A 23,427-nucleotide genomic window follows, 5' to 3' on the forward strand; every position below is an offset into this window, starting at 1 on the left:
CAGAACTTTAGGACAGTGGTAACATATGGAGTCAAATTAGCCGTGGGAGCACTGTGAGGTGAGTTAACAACAATTAGCATACATAGAGAACAAAGTCTAACCCAATCTGTGAATTAGCTATGGGAAAAATATATTAACTTATACAACAAGTGGAGCCTTATGGGATAAAGCTAAAGTCACCCATATAACCATAAGGGGTGAGTGCCAAACTATTCTAAACAAAACATATGGCGAAATTTGCTGCAAACTCAGATATTACTGCCACAATGTTAACTGTAAAAATATGCATTATCTCCCTATTAGCCTAGTTATAGCAGAATCAAGATGGCCATATAGAGCAGTCATTGCACAGTTATAACTCTAGTTCATGTGTGAGCTTCACAAGAAGTATGCAGGGTGGCTTAGTTTTTTTATTTTATTTTTGTCCTTTTTTTTTCCCCCCTTTTTTATTTTTTTTCCCCCTTAAAAAGGAACTATGCATCTATTAGGCTAGAGTGAGCTCTTTAACTACATACAAGATTAGCTGATAGGTATAAGACACTAGTGACACTATGAGATGTCAAGTGCTGGACCCTGCAAGTAGGGTAGGAGAGAACGGTATAGTAACAAAGGCAGCAGTCCCATTAAAACGTGCACAAAAAGCATAAATAAACCTCTACTCCCCTCCGGTGGCTTAAAGTGGTAATTACACATTCCACCACAAAATATACATTTACATCGAAAATGCAACGGTCAGGAGTGTAAAATAGAGTAGCTGCTAGGTAGCATCAAAAATAATTAAATACATAAAAAACAAAACAAAAAAAAAAGCATGCATCCTTCTAATAACTCACTCAGCTATAGCCAGCTTTTAAACAGAGTCTGCCCCAAACCTAAACCAAATGTAGCACCTACTTAGTATGAGCTAGTACTAGTTATTCTGTGGACCTCCAGAAGTAGCAATGAGATTATGAGATAGTGCTTGCTGATTAGCAATAGGTATGCTTGGTGTATAGATCTGCAGTATGGCTCAGATTTAGAGGTTATTTGGCGTATAAACAGTGTCAACTAACATGACAACTTGCTGTACATGACAATTGTAAAACTATTAGGGTAACTTTCTACGTACAACATATGTGGAACTTTTAGGACAATTAAGGTTGGCACAAACAAACATAGTGCAGCTACAGTAATGTATTTTAACCAGAAACAGTCATTAGCCTGTCTATGCACCGTAAATGAGGCAGATGTTTGGGGCGATAAAATAGAAAAGTGTAAAGAGTAAATAATTGGGGAAGGACTTCAGCTTGCTGTACTGCCATCTTTCAAAGGTTATAACACATAAAGCAGTTCCAAAAGAAGTCAGAGAACTCTAGGATCAAAGCGATGTGCCAAAGCTATGCTGAAGATTTTGCGTGACAAATCTGCTCTGGAGACACCGCTGGCAGTCCGCTCAGCCCACTCCCAATCTCACTCTTAGAGCTGAAGAATCCACCAGTAACCTCATTTCAACAAAGGGATCGTTGAGCAAATTCTCAGTGAGGCAGGTAAGCAGTAAGAGGTTAGAGGTGCGTAGCGGCAATTTTGTGGGTCCCACCTCAACATAATGACCCTGTAGCAGGGCCAGGTCAGAGTGCAGAGTAAAGTGAGCCCCATTGTCTGATTCGTGAGTGCACCATGTGGCTTCCTTTATGGATAGTGATGGCAGCTTTGGTTCTTCCGATACTGTCTCGTGGTTACACACAGGGCTCAGCCGATCAAACTCAGCAGACATCCCAGCTAGGAGGGAATCTGTGCCCGATGGGTCCTGGGCAGGTGAGCAAAGTCCTTCCACTGATTCCCAGAGTCTCGCATGATGTGCAGTTAGTAGGTCCTGCAAGGCTGAAACAAATGCGGACGGCTCCATTTTCCAAAACTTAGTTGTTAAGATGGCCGCTCCTCTAGTGTATCATGTGAGAGCTGCAAGAGTTATAGGATAACTCCGAGTCCCCTCTGCCCTTTTCTTCCTCCTCAAATCTCTCAATATGTGTCCTAAAGAGTTAGGCTATTATTTTACGAAATTTTAGGCGTTTCTGAGCGATCTAGTATGTAGGCAATTGAGTTATATGAGCAGAGCTCTATCTATGTGCGACCGCTCAGATGCCCGGTTGGCTCCGCCCCGTTCATGTATATATTTTAATCAGCCCAGTACCTGTATCTATTTGTTGCTCACGTTACTTATTGACTATAGTTAACTTTGTGCACCGTCTGGGTTGTGCCAGACTTAGTTTAGTTGCTATAATTACTTTAATGATTTTGATCTAAACCGAATAATAAAGGGTATCGACCTTTACTCCTACAACTCAGTTATTGCAGCGTGGTCTGCACTATACTAGTAGCAGCGTAACCGCTGTGCTCACGCCAATTCTCTATGTTACAACTTGACAAGATTAGCCTTGCTATTTAAACTAACGTAGCCTACGCTTACAATATTAGCCTTGCTATTTAGCCTAACGATTATATCGCTACAGACCTGGCTGCATTCTATTGAGTGGAATGTAAATCACTCGTAGGAATTATATTACTACTAGTTTCTTATTAATGTTATTTAAACTGAATGTGAAGTGTACTTTAACTCAGTGATAATTTATTAATCGGAAGCGGCAATTCAGAAGTGCTTTAGATATACGAGATATAGTGATCTGGGTTACGCCAGAGTTAAAAGGGACATTAAACACTAAATACATGCTAGATAGAATGATACATTCAAAGAAAAGATTAGTCCATGACTAACATGTAGATGTATTTTTTAAAGTTTCATTAGTTGTTTAAAAAGTGACAAAATAAGTGTAAAGTTTTAGTGTCTATAAAACACTGGGAGCTGCCATGTTGTAACTTGTGTTACCTTCTCTGCTGTGGCCAATAAGGGACCGTTATAAATGGTTCACTAGAGTGTGCAGCCAATGGTTGTGTGGAATGTTACAGTGTTCTGCACTTCCATTTCTAACAGGAACTGAAAAGCTCACAATTTCAGAATGGAATTACAGGCAAAGAGGACAAAATAAAGAATGAAAGTATATTGCAGAGTTGTTTTATATATACACAATTTATCATTTTATATTACCATCTCAAAGTCTTTAAAGGGACAGTTCACCCAAAAACTTTCTCCCCTTTAAATTATTCCCAATGATCCTTTTTACCTGCTAGAGTGTATTAAATTGGTTGCAAGTAGCTCCTTTACTCATATTTCAGCATTTGAAATAGCTGATTTAGCTTGTGGTTTCCCAACCTATACTGAAAGTTTTGATACTGGCGTATACGCTATTGACAAGCCTAAGTAAACACAGCCAGCAGAAGAAGTTACACCCTCAGTGGGGGGCATGATAGTTAAGTAATAAAATTATAATTTTCCGGGGGGCGTGTCTGGCAGGCGGCCATGATCAGCAGCAAATTCATCAAGCTCCCCAAGGAGATCTAAATTTTTGTCAAATATTTCTTCTCAACCCTGGTATTTTGTACTGAAAGCTATTAAGCTTGTTTCCGAGAGAAAAGGGAGCTGAATGATATCTCAACTTATTGGTTGGTTTCTGTGGGGATCAAACTAATAGAGCCTGGAAGGTAGGCCGCAATCTCATTGCACACGTACACCACCCCCCTCGAGTTCCTAAATCACTCGAGTAAGGCAGTATTAATCTGCCATGATTTATTTCACAAGCCAGAATATCGCATAAAGTTGACAATATGGAGGACTTTAATGCTCTGCTACAAGTTCAACTACAAGCCTTGGATCGTCTAATAGACCGCAGATTTATAGATCTGAGAGTCCTTTGTCAGGAGCTAAATTCGGCAACCCCACCTCTTAGTACGCACAGTGACATTCCGGTGATGGAGGACACAGCATGGCCTAAGAAATCTGCAGATCCACGGTCTGGACCGCTCTTACCTGCAGTGTCGCACAGTCCACTCTTAAATTCTCAGTTCAGGTTTCTTGAAAAGCAACACGCAGGATGCTCATTGTTGTCCTCAGGACTCCCGGGGGGGGGGGATGCGGCCGGTCCCCGCCGGGGTCGGGTAAGCCTCATGCTTGCCTGGCACTCAGACGTGCTGAAGATCAGGGTCAGCAGCTTACAGGTGAGCGACAGCCGGGTGGCACTGTTGAGTGGGCAGCTGCGGTCCGGGTCCGCCATGTCTAACATCGGGGACTACACAGCCAGATACCCGCCATCACAGGAAGTGTACTACTTACCCTCTAATTGTCGCCCGAGTGTAGGTGTGGGATAGTGCCGGACATTTGGTAGCGGAGGTCATGCTCTCTTGAATCTGGTCTGAACTCCTAGTTTACCATTGGGATCGGACATGATAGCAGGCAGAGCACAATCAGATCTATGGAGTTTCATCTTTTAAAACATAACTGTGTTGCTCCTTTTTTGTATACTTTTTTCTATTGTTTCTTTTTTTATGCATAACTTTGTACCTAGCCCTAAAAGTTTCAGGTATTTTAAGCCTTTGTAGACGCTCTGTTTGCATTCTTTATAATGACGGATGTTTAATCACTTAACCATAACGTTTGTGTCAAACTGATTAGAAAGAGTTGTAGGGAAGGTGTCACATTGTGCATCATGTTATTGCAGACTTGCCTAATAAACACCATACATTTGATATAGGTTTTTTTTATATGGTTTGATGTATGCATGATAGTTCTCTATTAATCTCCCATATGATGATGTGCCATGTATAGTTAATGTTAACATGATGCAGGTAGTGAGTAGCACTAAATGTAGGTCTAGGATTGTCATTACAGCGGCATGCAGACACTACTTAACAGGACATAGGGGCAATTTTATGGATCACTGAGATTAGAGACAGACTGCAGTTACTTGTCTCTGGTGAAAAATAAACAATAGATTAACTCCCCCTTGTATGTTATATTGTAATAGGGACACTAGCCTTGCTTACTTTTATTCTGCCCTAACTGGTACTAACATGTTCCCATTTATACATACTAAAGGTATTTAGTAAGTCCAGGTTAAATCTTCCAAATATCAGACTATCAATAATGTCCTCTGTGTAATTTGATAGTCCCTCTATACATTTATGAAAAGAAATGATTCTGGTTTTTTTTGTTTTTTTTTATTTGCCATTATTTACATGTAGCTTCATAAGTTCATCTTAAGAATTACACAAATATTTTCTGGGTCCAAGAGAGACCATATGTACTAATTAAGACCCTCCCCAGTTTAAGGTTTAACATCGGGGTACAAAAGTGACCCGGTTTATGTTGGGAGGTGTTGCATTTTGTTATAGTTTTCCTTTTGCGTTAAAAATTTACCTCTCATCTCTGACTACGCAATGTTATGCTGAATAGCCAAATAGTGAATATCGTACTAGTGGTCAGCTTAGCTAAATAAAGAGGCACCATAATGTACCTATCATTTAAGATCTTGATCCCACTTATGTCAGATGAAAATATTATACTAAATGAGATTCTTTGGGTAAGGTAATGTATCTCTTATCTAAAATTGTGCGTCAGAATACTGAGTTATTTTATAGCACGTATCATCCTAATAGGTAGTAAATGGGGACAATGAGATACCACTATGTAACCATTATATATGTTTAAAAAAGAAAAAACTGAGGTATCATTACCACACATGGTATTCATATTTTTAAGCAATGGTATAACTTAGAGATGACATGTATGTTCTATTGCTGGCTCACATGATCTAAAATACACATTTCATATATGTTTCTAAGTTCTATGCTGGTATTTGTTATATCTATTTCAGAATGTAGTGTTTTTGAGAAGACATGTGTGATGTCTTATTGTTATCTCTGTATGACTAAATTCCTCAATAAAAAAAACTTTGATTTAAAAAAAAATGATAATTTTCCATTGTTCTCTCTATGTATTGAGCTTTGGTGTTCCAGACAAATATAAGATAAGGAAGCAAGTGTGTGCACATAAAAGTGATAACATAACGAGATCTGATATTACCTGAAGCTCAACCCATTGTAATAGGCTGTGGTTTCAAAGCACAAAACCAGCTACTTCAGATACAGAAATAAACCTGAAAATGCAATTTCTCAAATATTTTATACTCTGCAGTTGGTATAACAAGTCATTTAAATTACATTTATGGAAAAACATAATTTATGCTTACCTGATAAATTTATTTCTCTTGTAGTGTATCCAGTCCACGGATCATCCATTACTTATGGGATATTCTCCTTCCCAACAGGAAGTTGCAAGAGGATCACCCACAGCAGAGCTGCTATATAGCTCCTCCCCTAACTGCCATATCCAGTCATTTGACCGAAACATAGGGTGCAGTGGTGACTGTAGTTTAATTAAATTTTAGACCTGCCTTAAAATGACAGGGCGGGCCGTGGACTGGATACACTACAAGAGAAATAAATTTATCAGGTAAGCATAAATTATGTTTTCTCTTGTTAAGTGTATCCAGTCCACGGATCATCCATTACTTATGGGATACCAATACCAAAGCTAAAGTACACGGATGATGGGAGGGACAAGGCAGGGATTAAGCGGAAGGAACCACTGCCTGAAGAACCTTTCTCCCAAAAACAGCCTCCGAAGAAGCAAAAGTATCAAATTTGTAAAATTTTGAAAAAGTGTGAAGCAAAGACCAAGTCGCGGCCTTGCAAATCTGTTCAACAGAGGCCTCATTTTTAAAGGCCCAGGTGGAAGCCACAGCTCTAGTAGAATGAGCTGTAATTCTTTCAGGGGGCTGCTGTCCAGCAGTCTCATAGGCTAGGCGTATAATACTCCGAAGCCTAAAGGAAAGAAAGGTTGCCGAAGCTTATTGACCTCTCCTCTGTCCAGAATAAACGACGAAAATCTTTAGTAGCTTGTAAGTAAAACTTCAAGGCACAGACTACGTCCAGATTATGTAAAAGACGTTCCTTCTTTGAAGAAGGATTAGGACACAATGATGGAACAACAATCTCTTGATTGATATTCTTGTTAGAAACCACCTTAGGTAAAAACCCAGGTTTGGTACGCAGGAATACCTTATCTGCATGAAAAATCAGATAAGGAGAATCACATTGTAAGGCAGATAGCTCAGAGACTCTCCGAGCCGAGGAAATAGCCATCAAAAACAGAAATTTCCAAGATAAAAGCTTAATATCAATGGAATGAAGGGGTTCAAACAGAACTCCTTGAAGAACTTTAAGAACCAAGTTTAAGCTCCATGGGGGAGCAACAGGTTTAAACACAGGCTTAATTCTAACCAAAGCCTGACAAAATGCCTGGACGTCTGGAACTTCTGCCAGACGCTTGTGCAAAAGAATAGAGCAGAAATCTGTCCGTTTAAGGAACTAGCTGATAATCCTTTGTCCAAATCCTCTTGGAGAAAGGACAATATCCTAGAAATCCTAACCTTACTCCATGAGTAATTCTTGGATTCACACCAGTAAAGATATGTACGCCATATCTTGTGATAGATTTTCCTGGTAACAGACTTTCGTGCCTGTATTAAGGTATCAATGACCGACTCGGAGAAGCCACGCTTTGATAGAATCAAGCGTTCAATCTCCATGCAGTCAGTCTCAGAGAAATTAGATTTGGATGATTGAAATGACCTTGTATTAGAAGGACCTGTCTTAGAGGCAGAGTCCATGGTGGAAAGGATGACATGTCCACTAGGTCTGCATACCAGGTCCTGCGTGGCCACGCAGGCGCTATTAGAATCACCAATGCTCACTCCTGTTTGATTTTGGCAATCAGTCGAGGGAGCAGAGGAAACGGTGGAAACACCTAAGCCAGGTTGAAGAACCAAGGCGCTGCTAGAACATCTATCAGCGTCGCTTCTGGGTCCCTGGACCTGGATCCCTAACAAGGAAGATTGGCGTTCTGGCGAGACGCCATGAGATCCAACTCTGGTTTGCCCCAACGATGAATCAACTGAGCAAACACCTCCGGATGGAGTTCCCACTCCCCCGGGTGAAAAGTCTGACGACTTAGAAAATCCGCCTCCCAGTTCTCCACGCCTGGGATATGGATTGCCGACAGGTGGCAAGAGTGAGTCTCTGCCCAGCGAATTATTTTTGAGACTTCCAACATCGCTAGGGAACTCCTGGTTCCCCCTTGATGGTTGATGTAAGCCACAGTCGTGATATTGTCCGACTAAAATCTGATGAACCTCAGTGTTGCTAACTGAGGCCAAGCCAGAAGAGCATTGAATATTGCTCTTAACTCCAGAATATTTATTGGAAGGAGTTTCTCCTCCTGAGTCCACGATCCCTGTGCCTTCAGGGAGTTCCAGACTGCACCCCAACCTAGAAGGCTGGCATCTGTTGTTACAATTGTCCAATCTGGCCTGCGAAAGGTCATACCCTTGGACAGGTGGACCCGAGACAACCACCAGAGAAGAGAATCTCTGGTCTCTTGATCCAGATTTAGCAGAGGGGACAAATCTGTGTAATCCCCATTCCACTGACTTAGCATGCATAATTGCAGCGGTCTGAGATGTAGGCGCGCAAATGGCACTATGTCCATTGCCGCTACCATTAAGCTGATCACCTCCATACACTGAGCCACCGAAGGGCGCGGAAAGGAATGAAGAATACGGCAAGCATTTAGAAGCTTTGATAACCTGGACTCAGTCAGGTAAATTTTCATCTCTACAGAATCTATAAGAGTCCCTAAGAAGGAGACTCTTGTGAGTGGGGATAGAGAACTCTTTTCCTCGTTCACTTTCCACCCGTGCGATCTCAGAAATGCCAGAACTATCTCTGTATGAGACTTGGCAATTTGAAAGCTTGACGCCTGTATCAGGATGTCGTCTAGATACGGAGCCACCGCTATGCCTCGCGGTCTTAGAACCTCCAGAAGTGAGCCCAGAACCTTAGTAAAGATTCTCGGGGCTGTAGCCAACCCGAAGGGAAGAGCTACAAATTGGTAATGCCTGTCTAGAAAGGCAAACCTTAGGAACCGAAGATGATCTTTGTGAATCGGTATGTGAAGGTAGGCTTCCTTTAAGTCCACTGTGGTCATGTACTGACCCTCTTGGATCATGGGTAGGATGGTCCGAATAGTTTCCATTTTGAAAGACGGAACTCTGAGGAATTTGTTTAAGATCTTTAGATCCAAAATTGCTCTGAAGGTTCCCTCTTTTTTGGGAACCACAAACAGATTTGAATAAAAACCCTGTCCTTGTTCCGTCCGCGGAACTGGATGGATCACTCCCATTACTAGGAGGTTTTGCACACAGCGTAGGAATGCCTCTTTCTTTATCTGATTTGCAGATAACCTTGAAAGATGAAATCTCCCTTGTGGAGGGGAAGCTTTTAAGTCCAGAAGATATCCCTGAGATATGATCTCCAACGCCCAGGGATCCTGAATATCTCTTGCCCACGCCTGGGCGAAGAGAAAAAGTCTGCCCCCTACTAGATCCGTCGCCGGATAGGGGGCCGTTCCTTCATGCTGTCTTAGAGGCAGCAGCAGGCTTTCTGGCCTGCTTGCCTTTGTTCCAGGACTGGTTAGGTTTCCAGGCCTGCTTAGATTGAGCAAAAGTTCCCTCTTGTTTTGAAGCGGAGGAAGTTGATGCTGCACCTGCCTTGGAATTTCGAAAGGCACGAAAATTAGACTGTTTGGCCTTTGATTTGGCCCTGTCCTGAGGAAGGGTATGACCCTTACCTCCAGTAATGTCAGCAATAATTTCTTTCAAACCAGGCCCGAATAAGGTCTGCCCCTTGAAAGGAATGTTGAGTAATTTAGACTTTGAAGTCACGTCAGCTGACCAGGATTTGAGCCATAGCGCCCTACGCGCCTGGATGGCGAATCCGAATTCTTAGCCGTTAGTTTAGTCAAATGAACAATGGCATCAGAAACAAATGAGTTAGCTAGCTTAAGAGTTCTAAGCTTGTCAACAATTTCAGTCAATGGAGCTGTATGGATGGCCTCTTCCAGGGCCTCAAACCAGAATGCCGCCGCAGCAGTGACAGGCGCAATGCATGCAAGGGGCTGTAAAATAAAACCTTGTTGAATAAACATTTTCTTAAGGTAACCCTCTAATTTTTTATCCATTGGATCTGAAAAAGCACAACTGTCCTCAACCGGGATAGTGGTACGCTTTGCTAAAGTAGAAACTGCTCCCTCCACCTTAGGGACAGTCTGCAATAAGTCCCGTGTAGTGGCATCTATTGGAAACATTTTTCTAAATATAGGAGGTGGGGAAAAGGGCACATCGGGCCTATCCCACTCCTTACTAATAATTTCTGTAAGCCTTTTAGGTATTGGAAAAACATCAGTACTCACCGGCACTTTATCCAGCCTACACAATTTCTCTGGCACAGCAATTGTGTCACAGTCATTCAGAGCAGCTAATACCTCCCCAAGCAATACACGGAGGTTCTCAAGCTTAAATTTAAAATTAGAAATCTCTGAATCAGGTCTCCCCGAATCAGAGATGTCACCCACAGACTGAAGCTCTCCGTCCTCAGGTTCTGCATATTGTGACGCAGTATCAGACATGGCTCTTACAGCATCTACGCGCTCTGTATCTCATCTAACCCCAGAGCTATCGCGCTTGCCTCTCAATTCAGGCAATCTGGATAATACCTCTGACAGGATATTATTCATGATTGCAGCCATGTCCTGCAAAGTAATCGTTATGGGCGTCCCTGATGTACTTGGCGCCATATTAGCATGCGTCCCTTAAGCGGGAGGCGAAGGGTCCGACACGTGGGGAGAGTTAGTCGGCATAACTTCCCCCTCGACAGACCCCTCTGGTGACAATTCTTTTATAGATAAAGACTGATCTTTACTGTTTAAGGTGAAAACAATACATTTAGTACACATTCTCCTATGGGGCTCCACCATGGCTTTTAAACATAATGAACAAGTATCCTCTGTTTCAGACATGTTTGTACAGACTAGCAATGAGACTAGCAAGCTTGGAAAACACTTTAAAGCAAGTTAACAAGCAATATAAAAAACGTTACTGTGCCTTTAAGAGAAACAAATTTTGACAAAATTTGAAATAACAGTGAAAAAAGGCAGTTACACTAACAAAATTTTTACAGTGTATGTAACAAGTCAGCAGAGCATTGCACCCACTTGCAAATGGATGATTAACCCCTTAATAACAAAAACAGAATAATAAAGGACAAAAACGTTTTTTTTTAAACACAGTCACAACAACTGCCACAGTCTACTGTGATTGTTACCCTCCTCAAACACGACTTTGAAGCCTTTTGAGCCCTTCAGAGATGTCCTGTATCATGCAGAGGGAAGCTGAATGTCAGTATTTTTATCTGCACAGAAAAGCACTAAAATAGGCCCTTCCCACTCATATTGCAACAGTGGAAAGCTTCAGGAAACTGTCTCTAGGCAGAAATCAAACCAGCCATGTGGAAAAAAACTAGGCCCCAATAAGTTTTGTCACCAAACATATATAAAAACGATTAACATGCCAGCAAACGTTTTATATTACATTTTTGTAAGAGTATGCATCTCTATTAATAAGCCTGATACCAGTAGCTATCACTGCATTTAAGGCTTTACCTACATTAATCCGGTATAAGCAGCATTTTCTAGCAAATTCCATCCCTAGAAAAATATTAACTGCACATACCTTATTGCAGGAAAACCTGCACGCCATTCCCTCTCTGAAGTTACCTCACTCCTCAGAATATGTGAGAACAGCCATGGATCTTAGTTACTTCTGCTAAGATCATAGAAAATGCAGGCAGATTCTTCTTCTAAATACTGCCTGAGAAACAGCACACTCCGGTACCATTTAAAAATAACAAACTTTTGATTGAAGAAATAAACTAAGTATAAAACACCACACTCCTATTACGACCTCCATCTTGGTTGAGGCTTGCAAGAGAATGACTGGATATGGCAGTTAGGGGAGGAGCTATATAGCAGCTCTGCTGTGGGTGATCCTCTTGCAACTTCCTGTTGGGAAGGAGAATATCCCATAAGTAATGGATGATCCATGGACTGGATACACTTAACAAGAGAAAACAATTTTACAGTGTACTGTCCCTTTAATATCCCTTTAATGATGAGCACAGAATACTGCTAAGATACAGTTATCAAGATACTTCTACACATTTATTGGGAACCATTACTGGCATTTGAATGCCATGGTCTGATACAAATTGCTTCATATAGATGACAGATCGTGATTTCGGCTACGCCAGAGAAAATAATGAGCACAGAATATCGCTATGATACATACTATTATCAAGATACTCCTACACATTGATATACTTCATAAATATTTCACCATATCAATTGTATGTATATGCAGCTTAAATTATATCATACTGTTATTAATACAGCTACCATACTCACGCCAATTGTATATGTGATGATCAGATCACACTGGTCTCAATAGTATCGTAATGATCATGTCATCGGAAACTAGGTGACATTATATTGTTATATTGTGTCTAATGTGAATTACAAGGAGGGATCTGACCACCACCATTGCCTGATTCAGTGTTATTAAAGTTGAACAAAAAATGTGTCTAATTGTATTAACCTATGACTAGAATGGATACTATATTAACAAAACACGCTTATTGATACACTTACATGTGAACACTGTATTTTGACATTTCATCAATATCAAGCGTTATAAAAAGTGAATTGCTTTATATAACTGATATATAGTTAAGCTGTATCTCTATAAATTTCTTTGAGAGGAGATTTTATACCAATAACATTTATAATTGCACATAATGTGCTAATCTTTAATTCAAGCACGATAGTCTTGAAAATACTTCTTGTCAACATGAGATTGTAAAGATGTGGAGAACAGTGAATCACGCCAATGCCACACTATTTTCCTTTAATATACACGTGTGATTGAATTCACTGTCAACCATATTTAACACATTTTATTCTTATGATCATATACTTGTAGATACCTGGTTAATAATGCCATATAGAATCTAATAGAGGTCACAGCCCCTGAGTACGACGGAATATTATATACTAGCACTTGGAGAGCAACTCTAATACTGTTATTATTCAGATCACAGTAACTGATAATTTATACAGGCCGAATTAAAATTATTTTTGTGATCTTTAATACAATATATTATATTGATCCGTGGTACCGGTGTGCATTTTAATGTGCGTGTCATTCAACCAAACAATTTTGTTTTTTTATGTTTATAATTAATAAAAGTTATATTTTAGTAATCCTGTAGGGAAATCTTGTTCCTTAGTTAGCGCCCAGAGTGCTTAAATGCACACTTTTGGAATATTTGATATCTTTCATATCAATTTTCCTATGTGTTTATAGTTATATTAGTGCATGAGCACCATTTCCTCTATACATTGGGATAACCTACAATAATATAATTCCTTATTATAATTCCATATAACAAGGAAAAGCCTGAGTAGTGCCATTGTTCGTTTGGGGTAGTAGAACCCAGGCTCTCTCTGTTATTTTAAAGGTGTCAACTATTACCTGTGTATCAATACCGGGAAAAATTCTTATCCATTTGGAAACTATATAATCCATTTGCTCTGAAGAGGGAGGTTGAGTGAGTAGGGAGAAGAAATGGAGTATATGCCCAATTGGTATGCATTTATTCCACTCAGTAGGTCTGTAAGCGAAAAATTAGCACCAAATTGTTGTTTCAATTCAGAACAATAATGTCTTAGCTGTAGGTATACATAGAAATCTCTTTTGCAGAGTCTGAATTGGTTACATAAATCAGAAAAGGCTAGAGGTGGTAAATCTGGATTAAGAATTTGATTAACACACTTTAAACCTTTACTAGACCATTGTTTAAAAATGTAATTTGTTAAACATTGAGTAAAATTAGGGTTACCTGTAATAGGAAGAAATTTTGAAACGTCTGGAGAGCAACCCACTTCAGAACAAAGCTTTTGCCATGCTGTGATAATATTTTTAATAGTCATTAGCGAGGAGACCGATGAGGGAAGAGAGGTTATTGGACAGTGCAAGATAGCGTTCAATTGAAAGGGAGCCACTAAAGATAATTCCCATGTGAGAGAAGTAACCAGTTAACCAGTCTAGCGCGATCTTAGCACGAGCAGCTAAACTATAAGATTGAAAATTTGGCAAAGCCAAGCCCACAGCAGACTTGGTGTTCATAAGGCGTTGAACCGATATGCGCTGTTAATGAAATAGGAAGCTTTACCCAATCCTACATCTTTTTCCTGCAATTATCAAAGTATTTAGGAAAATTTAAATTATACCATTCTTCAGGATTGGGACTTAACCTGACATCTAGATAGGTAATCTGAGAAGTCTCAGTAAAAGGGTGATTAATGCTGTGGTCCTTTGTATGCAACCACAGAAGTTCGGATTTACACAGGTTAATTTTATAACCTGAAATTAGACGAAATACTGCAACAATGTCAAGAAGAAGAGGAAGAGTCCTCTTAATATTACTCAAAAACAGAAGTAGATCATCAGCATAGAGTAATAAAACCAATTTATGTCCCCCTAAACGGATACCCTAGAGTTTATCCCAAAATAATTTTTCCTTGTCAACCTCGTGTTCCTCACGTTTATACAAATCTCTGAAATAATTGAAAAGAAAAAAAAAAAAAAAAAAAAAAAAAAAAACTTTCGATGTCAGAATTCTTAGTGAATCTATCGGTTCCGCTTCTAATGGCCGCTATACTATTCCTATTAATTGTTTTCATAATCCTAGCGAGAAATTTAGCAGACCTGCCCACAAAACCCCCATAAAGAGCTTTTTGTCTTCGATCTTCTTGAGTAGTTTTCGGTTTAATATATATATATATATATATATATATATATATATATATATATATATATATATATATATATATATATATATATATATATATATATATATATATATATATATATATATATATATAGCCTCTTAGTAGAGCCTTAGATTCTGAGAACACCTTTAACTTTTCTTAGGTCATAGGTAACATTATGATTACAAAATTCCCTCCATTTCTCTTTAAGCCAATTTGGAAAATTAATATTATTTGCCAAGTATTTAGGAAAATAAATATTATGGTTGGGGGGGGGGGAATGTATAGAAGATGCATTAAGGGCTAATATAATAATAGCGTGGTCCGAAATTACTATGTCTCTATCTAACTTTGGTTCCGCTATTAAGTTGAAATCTCTTACCATTATGAGATTCTGTCCTATAAACTTATGAAGATGCAGTGCCATATTATTCCAGAATTCCCTATCAACGTTATTAGGGCCATATATATTTAATAAAATGAGCTGCGTTTTATTAACTAACATCTTTATAATCTCTATAACAAAAAACTAAATTATTAAAGTTTAATTTTGACTGTCTTTTAATAGTAAGTGTAAATGTATAAGAATTAAACTTAGTTTGAAAGGAATTATGGTCTATAAACACAATAAGAGGAGCTGTTCAACTTCAAAGAATGTCCTACTTACCAAGTGCAGGTTCTGTGGCTTTGCAAACATCAAGCATCTCTTCCAACGTATTACCAGGGGGATTCAACATTGGTCCAAGGCGAACTGTTTGACCGAAATAAATGACACAATGAATAAATTAGTAAAGATGAGAGTGCACAGAATACAGCATTATGGTTGTTCAACAATTTAGCTATAAAGGCCACAAAATAGAAGATGTATTTTCTCCAGTTTTAAAAAAATGCTTTCCTGATAATTTGCTTTCCATAAATTCATTCATAACACATGGGAAATACTTCACCTGGCCACCAGGAGAAGGCAGAGAGACGCCAGATCCCTCCCACTTCCCCTACCCTCTAAGTAATTCAAGCCGACTACAAGAAAAAGTAAAGACACAAGGGATAAAGAGGTGCCATAAGACTGCCACCACAACATTATTTCAGGGCGGGTTCGTGGACTCTAACTGCTAAGAAAGAAAATGTATCAGATAAGCATAAATTATATTTTCTTTCTAATGGCAGTGAGACTCCACAAATTCATTCATAACCTATGGGAATCAAATACCCAAGCTGTAGAGTGCAAGAAGATTTTTAGGGAGGGAAAGATAGGGAAGGCGGTTCTAAGTACCACAATATGCAAAGAAAAGATGGTTTATATGACTGATTTGGTGCAAAACATAGTACATAGTAGTTGTGCTGCCTGCATTGCTTCTCAACTCAACTTGGAACTCTTTTGTCTATTATCAGCGCAAGGGAAACGCTGAATTGAAGCGAATGCAACTTATAAACTGTTTTTTTCTAAGTAGCAGCAGCCTTCATAGTAGGCAATCATCGAGCTGACTAGCAGGTGAGTCCAGCGTGTGTGGAAGGAGAGACGGAATTGACACAGACAGGATCGGATATCAACAGACACAGATTTTTACCCTCCCTGCGGTGAGTAGGACCGGAGAAACATATTGTCATTGATACTTCAATATTCATTTTTTACCGGTGTGGGTATTATATTCTGTAGTTATATTGCCGGTTATCATTGCAATTGGGATCCTTTAAACCTCAAGATGCACGCTAATAGAATGGACATTACATCTGTTACTAAACTATGTTAGTGGGTGCCGTTTTTTCAACTTAGAATCGTTATACAATTGATTATACAAGTCTATTACTGAGTTGCACCACTTTGGATTACCTTTATACATAGTATGTGATGAATACACCTGTCTTGGACATTACAGAAAAAACAGTTATATACTATACCATAGGAACCATTGCGTGTGCTTGTTAGAGATTGGTGTATGAGTGTTGGCAGCAAAACAGAGTAGCCTACTTCACTGAGCAAAATAAATACAACAATTTTGGAAAAACAAAGATACAAGGATGGAGATGGCGCCTTAGGGCAATCTGTCTCATGTAAAAAAAAAAAAATTAAATTATGTGTATAATACAATAAAAGTAATAAATGGTGCGTAATTGGTGTGTATAGATTCTAGTAATCCTAAATATTGGGCAACAGATTATAATAATACCAGATATTAGGCAACAGATGGAGGGATAAAGAGGCAGATCGTATCTATGTACTCATGGTAACAATGTGATATAAAGGGACTTCCGGTGGGCGGGGCGATCGGGAAGTAGCAGAAGTGAAGAGCTCCGCATCTCTCTTGCTCTAACCGGCACCTTTACTGCTGCCCCCCCATCCCCGCGACTCCTTATCTTGCCAGGCTTGCAATCGCCATTGTCCCGGCCGATTACCCACACGTGCAGGACCCGTCATCTGGTCCTGGTCCCCGGGAGGACAGACTGAATAAAAAAGTAAAGGCGCGAATGGCGCCATCTTGGCAGTAGCTGCAGAGCTCCTCTCCAAAGTTTCAGGCCCCAGCCACCACCTCCGCAGATCGGCCGCTGTAAGGCTGAAGGCACAGCATCTATTAGCACGGTTAGTGCTCCCTGCGGTCACAGACGGCACCAGGTGCTTTAAAGAAGTTGAGGCGCTTTGGGGAAGGAATTTCAGCCCCATGATTTGCGGCCTTTGGGGCCAGAAGACTACTGTAAGTGTGTAATTATATAAACCCTATAAGATTCCTGGACACTCGCATAGGCTGCTTAGCGCAGATAAACATTTGAACACCAAACAGACAAAGGGGTAACCGGACTCTGTATAACTGACTCTTTGATAACCTTGCCACCAGCTTTATTTGCACATTATGGGGGTGATACATTTATAATACCTGCCTAACGATTAACAGTTCCTCCTACACCATCAAGTTTTACACTCTTATACATCCTGTTTATTGCACAGCTGCAAAAGGAAGGATAAAAAGGTGATTGACTACAATTGCATTTGTTTCTTCTGCTGCCTGGGTGCGCACATGGCTGACCTAGACTTGCTGTAACATTCAATTTCTTGGGTGGCCCAGCTGCGCCATCTAGGGGTTTAATCCTAATACCACGCCTGTTTTACAGCTGCTAAACACCAGGCCCTCTCTAGGAACCCTCTTGCTCTCAGTTTAGCGCCTCACCTTGTAAGGAACAAGGCCCCTGGCTCCAAGTTACTCTGTTTCTTCTGTTGTTTAGAAGTTGCACACCACTTATATTGCCTCCCTGCAATATATTATATGAAAGTTGACGAATATTTTCAAAGGCTATCCCAGCCTGGGCCTGCCAACATGAGCTGCAGATCAAAAAAGCAAGAGAAGAGACACAAACAAGCCGCAGCAAATCATGCCCACACATCTCAGTCGGAGGGGGAAGGAGGCTTCTCATCAGATCATAATACTCTGCTGCATGAGCTTAAGGCTTTCTTCTTGCCCAAGATGGATACTTTGCAGGCAGGGGTAGACACGCTCACTAGTGAGGTCAGGATGTTTTCTACCCGCCTTGCGAATGCGGAGCAGAGAATTTCTGGGGTCGAGGACAGGCAACAGGAATCTGAGATCTCTCTAAAGAATTTGCTAAAACAAAACCAATACTTGCAAGGTGGAGGACTTAAAGAATCGCAGCAGGCGAAACAACCTTCGAATAGTAGGAGTGCCAGAAACCGTTAAGGATAAAGACATGCTTGATTTTGTAGCCTCTACCCTTCCTACACTTCTTGGAATGCCTAAGGACTTTCTACCTCTTGACATTGAAAGGGCACACCGCATTGGCCCCCGACAGACACCTTGATAACTCTAAAGAAAAGCCCCGTCAAGTAATCTTCAGATGCCTGAATTATCAGGACAAAGGGGCCATATAGAGAGCATACCGAGCTGCAAAGGAAATTAAATATGAAGACCAACGCCCAGTATTGGTCAGCTAAGAGATATATATAGTCCACAGACTACAACCGCTTAAAGACAATTCTCCGGAGCAAGGAAGAGTGTTGAAAATATTTTATTAAAAACACTTAAAAAGTTGCTTTGCAACGCGTTTCTCTGCTAGAATGCCGTTTTATCAGGCTACATGGTTGTAGCCTGATGAAACGGCATTCTAGCCGAGAAACACGTTGCAAAGCAACTTTAAGTGTTTTTAATAAAATATTTTTATCACTCTTCCTTGCTCCGGAGAATTGTCTTTAAGCGGTTGTAGTCTGTGGACTATATATATCTCCTAGCTGACCAATACTGGGCGTTTTGGAGCTTTGAATCCCTGTGTCGCCGGCGGAACACTGCATCATCACCCAGCTGATCTGTCATTGGGGAGTCAGCCGAACGGCTCTGAAGTTTCGGCCCGCCCACTATTGCACTGCATGTGCACATTTGTTTGTGAGTATTCAATCACTATTGCTGGAAGTTGTTACATGCTGTTTAGGACTTGCTGCACCAAGGGCGCCTCTCTTTTTTCTTGTCTTCCAGGACATCCAGATTTATCGTACACTTTGGAGAGAGCTGCCTGTCACTCTGTTGATGCATCTTTTTGTCACTGGACACTACTAGCGAGAGTCCTCGGTATAGGACTTTAAATAAGTATTGGGACTTGTTTAAACTTTATACATCTCATTATCATTACCATTGTATTTGTGCTATTATAACTTTTTATTTTTTTGATCATATTATACAATATATACAGGTTTTTATTATTTTTTTATTATATTTTGTAATATACACAGTTTGTGTTATAGTGGATTGGCGCGCCTCTGGTTTTTGGGACATACAGGAGCTGTACTGTGTTGGTCCCATATTATCTTGTTATCTGTGGTATGGTCACAAATACTTAATATATAATAATACTATATAAAAAATACTATATCAGAAAGTTGAGGTCTAATTCACTGTTCAGACCCTTGGGGGATAGTGTGCCAAAATTATAAATAAACTCTGCTTCTTGTTTTAACAGTTTCCTCTCCATATTTCCCCTCCTACCATCTTTCAGTATTTTTCTAATACTCCAGTATTTTAGTGCATCTAAACTGCCTTGATGTTTTTCTTTGAAATGTCTATATAGAACTGTATCCTTTCTATGATGTTCTATTTTGATCACCAAAAGGTTAGAAAAACAGCACACCTTCTCTGCTTGTAGTGGGGCATGGAATAAAAGATTTGCCAGGTCCCAGTCAATCCAAGTATAAAGAATATTCCAACCTCCAATTTCTTTAAAAGACCTTTATTTCATATAGGGTCCTGAGTAGAAATTACGTTTCAAGCCTAAACAAGCGCTTAATCATGTATGATTAAGAGCCTGTTTAGGCTTGAAACTTTGGAATTTCTACTCAGGACCCTATATGAAATAAAGGTCTTTTAAAGAAATTGGAGGTTGGAATATTCTTTATACTATGATGTTCTATTTCCAATAAATGTTCCCTGCTTCGATCTTTCAGTTTTCTACTCGTTTGTCCAAAATATCTCATATTGCAATCACATTGTATAAGTCCATGCAGCTAATAATTTCTGATATCTTAAATTCTTTACCTGTTTTTTCTGATTTGATTTTTTTTTAGTTTACTGCTGTATTTGGATAAAAACCTATTTTCTCTCCTTTGAGGTCTAAAATTCCCTTGATCTACACCTTCATTCCTTCTATTAAAAGTTAACATTTGAGACTCTCATAGTGTTACACACAGGATATATTCTATTCTCTTATAGGCCAAGTGGAACCCTTACAGCTCCTTATACATCTTATAATAGACTGTACATTAAACACCTTAGGGGTATATACTGTACGTGTTTTTTTCTGTCACCAAATAAAAAACAAAAAAACATAAGACCTATCAGTTATTGGTATTATAGTAATTTACATATAGTCTATATTTATGTTGGTTAATGCATAATAGCAAAAGATAGAACATTAACACCAATATGGTTTAAATAGAGTATTTTTCAGATTAAAATAGAAACAGAAATTAATTGGTTTATAGGACAATAAAAAGGTCTCCAGCAAGTGTTTCTAAAGTATGTTGTATAGCTAAAACATTTATATATATATATATATATATATATATATATATATATATATATATATATATATATATATATATATATATATATATATATAGAGTTTAGTATGTCTTGTTTCATTATGGAGTATATGAAAAAAACATTTATTGACATTGGTTTGGCATATTAATATATTTTTTTCCCACTCCTTTTTTGAGGTATTTGGGGTCCTTTTTTAAATTTTTCTATTTTTTCACTCTATTATGAGTTTTTTCCATTTATTATCTGTTTCTTTTTGTCTATTTTGCAAACGGAAACAACAAAACCCACCTTTATTTCATACAATGTTTATTCTGGAGTGAAAGAAGATTGTCTATTAAGGATATAGTTAAGAATGAATGATAACAATGAGCAATAAGGGGTTAACAGGAAAGACTTCAAATAGCGAGGAAATGCTGGTTCTAGCACTCTTGACAAAGGCTTGACTCTTCAGACCCGATAGGCATTGAAAGGAAACCAGTTCCAGCACAAAGCATCACCTCGCATTCATTGGCCAGTAAGTGTCAACCTTTAGACTCCCAGAACCGCCACTGTCAGAAGCCTGAAATATTGCAGGAGCAGGCAGAGGAATCGCCTTCGAGTGAGCGGTAGGAGTTTTTAAGCCATCAGGCTATCTTTTTTATTACAAAGGAATTCGAATAAGTGCGCTCCAAGGAGGAGCTGCAGAGATTGAGAAGTGAGGTAAAAAAAAGGATTAAGAGTTATAAATGAAGTATGGAAAAATGTGCACAAAAAACAAATAGACACTAAGAAAAGGGTGGGGGCTTGTGGACTCTCACCACCATGAAAGAAAGGAATTTATCAGGTATGTACAAATTGTGTTTTCTTTCATACAGGTAGTGAGACTCCATGATCCATTACACATGGGAACAAATACCCAAGCTGTGGAAGTCCACAAGTAAGAACATAAAGGGATAGATTTTAAATATATATATATATATATATATATATATATATATATATATATATATATATCTGAAAAAATAAATCCACAGCCCTACAAAAAGTTTTATTTTATTTACTTTTGTAATGCACTTAAACAAAAATTCAAGTCTCAAGCAGAGAAAACTTACTGCAGAAGCAAAAACATAAAAATCGTACACTTTTATGAAAGAAATAAGTAGTATCCCAAATAGTTAATACATTTATCTGAGCCCACTGAAAAAGATCTGTGAGAGGTGTCTCACTATGTCTATAATGGCAGCAGGACTCCAGCGCTGTCTTACCGCTTTGTAGCGATCCCATGTGGTTGCACATTAGCCGGAGAGCTGAAGGTGGAGAAAAAGGTGCCAAACTTCCTGTGGTGGAAGTCTTATTATTGTTCAAAGCAATAGCACATGTTTAACAAGAGGCCACTAGTTCCTTCTTTACAATATGGCAGCAGTGAGCAATGGGACAGAATGGTAAGTCCAGTCGGAAATCCGGTGCTGCTTCTGAATATGTAAAATAAGCCACGAAGGTGCAGCCTCTTCAGAAAAGACCCCTTCTCTCACAGATTGCCCCTATGCAGTCTTATTGGACTGCAAATTAAGGATAGCCCCCTCTCTGGGAAGGTTCCTGTATCTATGGCCCCTTTTAAGTAGCCTTAAGTATAGAGAATCTGAATGCTCCCTTGGAATCTATGGCCCTATTGATAGCCTTATTTCCATCAAATCTGATACTCCCCGTCTACTTAGGCAACAAGCCATTAGAAAGGGAAATTAAAAAAACAAGACTTACCAACTTCTTGCATCCTGAAAAAAAATTTGATTTTGTGTCTGCAGAAATAGCATGCCATTTCTTCACAGCAAAAATGTCATAAAATAAAAACTTATATAGAGTTGACTTTAAAAAAGGAACAATCATGAAAGAAAAAAAAAAAAAAAAACACAAAAACCTTGGGTTTCAGATAGAGCATAGAATTCTCAGATTTACTTCTCTATTATCAAATGTGCTTAAAGGGACACTGAACCCCAATTTTTTCTTTTGTGATTCAGATAGAGCATCCAATTTTAAGCAACTTTCTAATGTACTCCTATTATCAATTTTTCTTAATTCTCTTGCTATCTTTATTTGAAAAAGAAGGCATCTAAGCTTTTTTATTAGTTCAGACTCTGGACAGCACTTTTTTATTGGTGGATGAATTTATCCACCAATCAGCAAGAAAAACGAAGTTGTTCACCAAAAATGGGCCAGCATCTTAACTTACATTCTTGCATTTAAAAAAAAGATACCAAGAGAATGAAGAAAATTTGATAATAGGAGTAAATTAGAAAAAGTTGCTTAAAATGTCATGCTCTATCTGAATCAAGAAAGAAAAAAAAATGGGTTCAGTGTCCCTTTAATTCTCTTGGTGTCCTTTGTTGAAGGAAAGCAATTTTATACTGGGGCCTAGCTGAACACATTGGGCGAGAAAGACAAAAAGCTAGCTTATAGTAGTGCATTGCTTCTGAGCCTACCTATGTATGCTTTTCAACAATGGATACCAAGAGAACAAAGTAAATAAGATAAGTACATTGAAATATTGCATGTTTTTTCTGAAGTTTAATTTTACTGTCCCTTTAATGCAATTACTCCCCATGTAAACATGTACACAGAATCAACCCATACTAAGTTTTGAGAGAGAAGCTCATTGAATAGAAGATTTTTGGGTGGAATATAATTACACAATGACCTACACAT

At 39.0% G+C, this 23,427-nt stretch overlaps 1 protein-coding gene across 2 annotated transcripts in view; it reads right to left on the reverse strand.

Annotated features, from left to right (window-relative positions):
* The window catches only part of LOC128660486 (uncharacterized), a 308,731-nt gene that overhangs the window by 269,639 nt on the left and 15,665 nt on the right, over positions 1-23,427 (reverse strand). For both annotated transcript variants that reach the window (XM_053714361.1, XM_053714360.1), the window contains exon 6: positions 15,381-15,464. In XM_053714361.1, the coding sequence (XP_053570336.1) occupies positions 15,381-15,464 (84 nt within the window). The remainder of the gene's footprint in view (positions 1-15,380; positions 15,465-23,427) is intronic.

This window comes from Bombina bombina, chromosome 5, assembly GCF_027579735.1.
Source record: "Bombina bombina isolate aBomBom1 chromosome 5, aBomBom1.pri, whole genome shotgun sequence".
In the NCBI taxonomy this organism is placed as follows: domain Eukaryota; kingdom Metazoa; phylum Chordata; class Amphibia; order Anura; family Bombinatoridae; genus Bombina; species Bombina bombina.